At 40.3% G+C, this 6,949-nt stretch overlaps 1 protein-coding gene across 3 annotated transcripts; it reads left to right on the plus strand.

The window, feature by feature from the left end:
• Nucleotides 1–1,768: 1,768 nt before the first annotated feature.
• On the plus strand, nt 1,769–6,664 carry LOC132176334 (uncharacterized). 3 transcript variants are annotated; one of them, XM_059588512.1, is made up of 2 exons: nt 1,769–4,496; nt 5,873–6,664. In XM_059588512.1, exons 1-2 carry the CDS (start codon nt 2,192–2,194, stop codon nt 5,896–5,898), a joined length of 2,331 nt encoding a protein of 776 aa, XP_059444495.1. In that variant the 5' UTR covers nt 1,769–2,191; the 3' UTR covers nt 5,899–6,664. The 3 variants fall into 3 exon arrangements, with proteins under 3 accessions (XP_059444495.1, XP_059444493.1, XP_059444494.1); XM_059588510.1 differs by lacking the exon at nt 5,873–6,664 and adding an exon at nt 4,690–4,975; XM_059588511.1 differs by lacking the exon at nt 5,873–6,664 and having other exon boundaries at nt 1,770–4,975.
• The last annotated feature ends 285 nt before the right edge of the window (nt 6,665–6,949 follow it).

A 6,949-nucleotide genomic window follows, 5' to 3' on the forward strand; every position in this document is an offset into this window, starting at 1 on the left:
TCCTTTAGTAGTTCATCTAGTTATACCAAACAATTAAAAAAATGAAAATTATTTTTCCCATCCTATTGGACATCCTCCAACGGCTGCTCTTATTTTTCCTTCCAAGCTAGTCAGCCTCAGAAAAATAATGCTACACTTTTTTTTTTTCTTTCTTTTTTTTTTTTCTTTTTTTTTTTTCATTAGGAAAAATGCGAAATTTTCTCTTATTTTTTTACACAATTTTTTCAACATTTATAAATGACTTTTAAAATCATCATTGAAAATGAGATGAATCTTTGTTGAATTTTGATCCAATAGCAGTTTTAAAAGTCACCTATAAGGGATTCAGCTTACATGCTGTTATTTTAATAAAGGCATGTATGCTGTAGTTTAATCAATGGTCAAGATTGAATTTCTCAAAATCTCTCTTTATTTTCTCTCTCCTATTAAGAGCTTGTAAAAGTAAGTCAATTTTAAGATTTAATCTTGATCGTTAATTAAACTATAGCATACATGCTGTTATTAAAATAATAGCATGTAAGTCAGATCTTCCTATAAGTATAAAAAAAATTGTGTAAAGAAATGGGAGTAAGCGTAATATTTATCACCTAAAAAATGTCCAAAGTGTACTAACTTTAGAGCACATTAAATTGCTCAATGAATTTATGAAAAAAAATATATATATTTGTTAAATGAGTCTCTCGTCATCATGTGCTTGGAAACATTCTTTTCTCCCACCCCCGCCCAAAAAAAAAAAAAAAAAAGAAACCCTCTCCATTTTCTGCTGTTAATGTTGTTTAGAAGCTAGTTCCTTTAGTAGTTTTGCATCCATCACTTCAAAATAAATAAAAACAAAATATAAAAATTAATTTTCTCATCCTATGGGACACCCTCCAAAAGTTGCTTCTTTTTTTTTTTTTTTTTTTTTCCAAGTTGTCAATATGTTTGAAAACATTCCCACAAACATATTCTTCATTTCTAATGCGCTAACTTTAGAGCACAATAAATTGTTAAATTATCAATATTTTACCGTATGTTTAGAAATATTTCTGCTAATATTTTTCTCATTTCTCATTTCTCATTTCTTTCCCATTATATTGCTTAAAAATAAAATAAAATGATTCAACCATTGGTGGAAAAATAGGAGCATAAAGACCAAAAACAAACCTCTTTATTAGATACTGTGATTATGCTAGCCACCTACTCTGAAGGCTTTAAACAAGAAACAATAACTGGTTTTAGTAAAATAAGGAGAGAAATCCCAAAATGCCTATGAGGTTTGGTGAAGATATTCAAGGCAAGAAGAAGTCTTGGTCAACACTGCCCCCATGAGACCTTCCTTGGAACCCATTAAATTCCTAGGTTGCCCTTTTATGTCCACATTCTGCATGAACCCACATGAACATGAACATGAACATGAACTAGTCACAAAGGGAAATCCAAATTATAAAAGTTTGTGAGATTCAAAAACCAAAAAATAAAAAAACAGAAAGAAAAAAATATTATTTATTTAAAAAAAAAAATGAAATGAAGAACAAGGAGGAAAGAAAAGCAAAGAAACGGACAAGGAAGAGTCTCCCCCACAAGACCCACAAACAAGACCCAACAACACAAAAAGAAAGATAAAATATATGAATAAAGCAAAGACACATCAAAGGCCTGAATTGAGTGCCAAAACTAGTAACCTCAAAGGGCGCGTGGAGGACACTCTCCAATCACTCGGTAGCAACGACCAATCCCCAGCTCGTGTTCTCTTACATCGGACTGTGGTTTTACCTCCTTGGTTCCACCTCCCATCTACAGGGCTCTTGCATGCCCCCCACGCGCATAATAGCGGCGCGTGCGTGCGCGTCACCCTCTCTCTCTCTCTCTCTCTCCCTCTCTTTCTTTTGGTCTCAGAAATAGCTGAAGTGACCCCATCAGTGAAACAAAAACCACAACTCTTCTCTCCCAAAAATCTCCGTAGATCGCCGGGCTCCGGCATGGCACTCCGCCGGAAACTGGAACTGCGGCGACTCCCAGCTTCGTTCCCAGGCTAAATGCGACCAAAACGCCACCGTTTTTTTCTCCAACCCAACTACAAAAATGACGACAACGACGATGTCGACGAAGATACTACTACTTCTACTGAACTGAAAAAGGGGCCTTCCAGAATTCGGAATCCCCAAGAAAGACCCCTGCTTTTGCGTTTCTTTTCATCTGGGTCCTCGCAATGGCGGCTACGAACACCACCGCGCCAGCGCCGGTGGACTCGGGCTCGGCCGCCGGAGCGGCTGGGTCGGTCTCGAACGACGAGATGACAGCGAAGGCTGTTCACAAGAGGTACGAAGGATTGGTGATGGTGCGTACGAAGGCGATAAAGGGGAAAGGCGCTTGGTACTGGGCTCACCTGGAGCCTTTGCTGGTGCAGAACCCCGAGACGAGCTTGCCGAAAGCGGTCAAGCTCCGGTGCTCCCTCTGCGACGCAGTTTTCTCCGCCTCGAACCCTTCCCGGACGGCCTCGGAGCACCTCAAGCGAGGGACTTGCCCCAACTTCAACTCCGTCGCCAAACCCATTTCCTCTGTTTCACCCACCTCTGCTTCTTTGGCTTCTCCGCCTCCTCCTTCTCGTAAGCGTCACTCGTCTGCGGCTTCAGCCGGTGGCGGTACTGGCGGCGGAGGCGGCGGCTCGGGTTCTTCGTACCAGGTGCCACCGCTGGCGATAGTTGATCCGTCGCGGTTCGAGATGGCGTACTCACCGACAGTGTCGGCGACGACGGTTTTGGCATCGAGCACGGGGGCTCTGCTTTCACAGCAGCCGCATTTGATGCTCTCTGGTGGGAAGGATGATTTGGGAGCTCTGGCTATGTTGGAAGACAGTGTGAAGAAGCTCAAGAGTCCGAAAACCTCACCCGGGCCGACGCTCAGCAAGACACAGAGTGATTGCGCTCTCGATTTTCTAGCCGATTGGGTGTTTGAGTCTTGTGGGTCGGTCTCTTTTTCCAGCTTGGAGCACCCCAAGTTCAGAGCTTTCCTTAATCAAGTCGGTTTACCGGCGGTTTCTCGCAGAGAGTTCACCGGCGCTAGATTGGATGCTAAGTTCGAGGAAGCCAAGGCAGAGTCTGAAGCGAGGATTAGAGACGCCATGTTCTTTCAGATTGCCTCCGATGGGTGGAAATTAAAGAATTATGGGGTTTTGGGGGAAGAGAGTTTGGTGAATTTGACTGTGAATCTTCCGAACGGTACTAGTTTGTATCGGAGGGCAGTGTTTGTTACTGGCTCTGTTCCTTCCAAGTACGCAGAGGAGATTTTGTGGGAGACCATCACAGGCATTTGTGGGAATGCCGTGCAGCAGTGCGTAGGAATAGTTGCAGACAAGTTCAAGGCAAAGGCGTTGAGGAATTTGGAGACTCAGAATCATTGGATGGTTAATCTCTCTTGTCAATTTCAGGGCTTCAACAGTTTGATTAAGGACTTCAGCAGGGAGCTTCCATTGTTCAAGACAGTCACTGAGAATTGTTTCAAGCTTGCCAATTTTGTCAACTACAAGTCTCAGATTCGAAATAGCTTCCATAAGTATCAGTTGCAGGAGTACGGACACGCTGGGTTGCTTCGAGTGCCATTTCGTGAGTACGAGAGTGTAAGTTTTGGTCCTCTATATACAATGGTGGAGGATATACTGAATTCAGTTCGAGCATTGCAGCTGGTTTTAATGGATGAAGCGTTCAAGATGGTTGCAATGGAGGACCCTATTGCGAGAGAAGTCGGAGAGATGATTCGGGATGCTGGGTTTTGGAACGAATTGGATGCGGTGCAGTCATTGATTAAATTGGTGAAGGACATGGCTCAAGATATTGAGATAGAAAGGCCATTAGTTGGGCAATGCCTCCCTCTATGGGATGAGCTAAGAGCAAAAGTGAAGGAGTGGTGTTCGAAATTCCACATTGCAGAAGGATTGGTGGAGAAGGTGATTGAAAGGAGATTCAAGAAAAATTATCACCCTGCTTGGGCTGCTGCTTACATACTTGATCCTCTGTATTTGATTAGAGACACTAGTGGGAAATACCTTCCACCATTCAAATGCTTGACACCCGACCAGGAAAAGGATGTCGACAAGCTCATAACCCGGCTTGTTTCCCGGGAAGAAGCTCACATTGTGCTAATGGAGCTCATGAAATGGAGAACAGAAGGGCTTGATCCTGTGTATGCAAGAGCTGTACAGATGAAGGAGAGGGATCCCATTACAGGAAAGACAAAACTTGCCAACCCACAGAGCAGTAGGCTTGTGTGGGAAACGTATTTGACTGAATTTAAGTCTTTAGGAAAAGTTGCTGTCAGGCTTATCTTTCTTCATGCAACTTCTTGTGGTTTCAAATGCAATTGGTCTTTCTTGAGATGGGTGTGCGCCCATGCACCCTCAAGGGTTGGCATGGACAGGGCGCAGAGGTTGATATTCGTTGCAGCTCATTCAAAACTTGAGAGACGGGATTTTTCCAGCGATGAAGATAAGGATGCAGAGCTTTTCACCTTGGCAAACGGTGAGGATGATGTGCTAAATGAGGTTCTTGTTGATACATCCTCAGTGTAACATTTTTCTGTTTAGAAACTTTTAAATTTGTAGGATTTATTAAATTCTTTCCACAACTTCTTTTTTTTCTTCTTCTCTTTTTTTTTCGTTTTCGATTTTTGGTATTTCTTTACTTACTCTTTAGAAGGTTTTGGGGCAGTCAGGTGGGAAAAAGAGAGGGACTTTGCTAGGGGATGAATCTTTGTACTCCTACTGCTGCTCGGCCTCATGATTCGAGCAATTGCCAATCTTCACCCTTAGATAATATTGGAGTTTTTTGGTTTGCAGAAAAAAGAAAGGAAAATCTTCTTGTTTGTAAAGATAGAAAATGCTGCATGAAAAAAAGTTACAGAACAGGAAGTATGTTGTAAATTTTTGTTCCTCAATTAATTCCAGATAAATAATATTTATGAAGGGGAAGGTTTTATTATTTCTCCTTAAGTTTTTCTATTGAATTTCCACTTTTTAACCTTTTCTTTGAACATAGATACTACTGATTGTTATCTGCAGCATCATCTTTTTGCAAGAGATGATTGGGCTTGTAAATGTTGAAATCATGCTCTTTTGTAAATCGCTTATTTTACTTCTAGGACTTCAACTTCTGCATAATTACAGGCAGTAGTTGATTATCTCAAGAGGATATTGATTACTCCAATACTAAGAAGGTGAAGGTGCTGCTTTTTTCTGTAATTCAGACCTCATATTACTTATCTTCACCATTTTCCACGATTAATGAAATAATTGATCTTCAAAGGCAACTATGATTCTATTTGAACAAGCTGTTCGGAATTTGCGGTTCTTTTTGTTAATGTGTTTTTGGAGGTGTTTTTTGTTTTTTTGTTTTTTTTTTTTTTTTAGTGAAAAAGTGTTATAATATGACATAAAAATGAAAACTATTTTTGTGTTTTTATGAGTATTTTGCATTTAAAAGACAGAAAAAAAAATTTTAACAAGCAATTCCCATCCAAATTGGAGTTTTACCTTCGAATCTCAAATTCTACTTTTGCCAATGTCTCGTCGTTGGTCTCTTAGCAAGATTGAATTCCCTCTCCAAGCATAGGTTTTTGCCTGAACATTTTACATCTTTTATGTCTATTGTTTTACGTTATCAAAACAAAAATATTAACGAACAACTCAAAAGACACAACACTCCTAAAATGACAAAAACCTTTTTCACTTTTTTGTTATGTCAAAATACTTTTTTCAAACCAAAAATGAAAAAAAAAACATCCTTCAAAACAAATTAACCAATATTGCATAATTTTAGCTGTTGACAAGAATAATTATGCAGTTGAACTGGAGAAGCTCAAGATATAATGATAGTTAATCTTTTTTTCTTGGTGGCAGAAACATTCGACAAAGATATCGTTTGACTGGAGAGGCCACCATGAGATGGTTGGTTGTTAGTCGAACTGGTTGGACCATGATTAAAGAGGAATCTGCCTAAAGGATCCAAGAGAGGATTTGACTTCCACTTTCCGGCACAGATCTGGTGTCCTCTTGCAAAAGGTCACGGAGTTTGCTGGAACCGGCCGGCATTGGTACGTGGGTCAACTACCCTGGAAGGACCAGAGTGCAAACCTTTCTAGCTGGAAGAGCACTTCTAACTGTTTCCATCTCATCTATATCTCCTGGTTTCTGTGTCTTTGAGAGAGTGAAGCCCCACCATGAAACAAGTGGAAGTCTTTTTCCAAGCTTTGTTTGTCCTGGGAAGAAATCGAGGGGTCGGGTAGGGTAGGAGCAGCAATTCGTGTTCGCGTGTTGGACTCTAGAAGTATCAAGATATGTGTATAAAATTATATATGTCAAATCTACCCATCAGACTCTTCAACCTTAACCCACTGATTTTGTGTTAGGTTCGAAAATCGTGTAAAAAATTGCTAACTCGAAAGGTGGAAGCCAGAAGGGGTTCTTTTAACCCAATCAAATCAGGGTTGGGGTTGCTTGTCTCTTAAACATTCCAAAGTGTGTTGACGTTCATGCAGAGTCATTTGGTGATGCTCCCCATGATTGCGAGAAAGGTCTTGAGAGGTCCCAAAGCAAAGAAGAGTTGTCGGCTTGGAGCAACACAGAAGATGCTTGAGAGTGATTCTACAACGAACTTTGAATTGATTACTCGGGTTTGAAACAGCAATGGGAGTTGAAAACTATATCTAACAGGCAGTAGGGGTGGTTTAAGAGGTGGACTTTATCCACATTTCATCTATGTGTAATTCTTTAATCATATGTTTACCATCACATAGTTATCTGTAATTAATTTTCTATAGATATAATAGCATCATTTCCAACATTATTATCTTTAAAACATATGATGTTTGGTATATTGGATAATCAAACGCAAACTAACCGAATGCGCGTGAAAATCATATGCTTTAAGGAAAGATATCGGTTTAATTAATTAAGTTGAAAAGGAGGAAAACTTTG

This window comes from Corylus avellana, chromosome ca3, assembly GCF_901000735.1.
Source record: "Corylus avellana chromosome ca3, CavTom2PMs-1.0".
NCBI classification, from domain to species: Eukaryota; Viridiplantae; Streptophyta; class Magnoliopsida; order Fagales; family Betulaceae; genus Corylus; species Corylus avellana.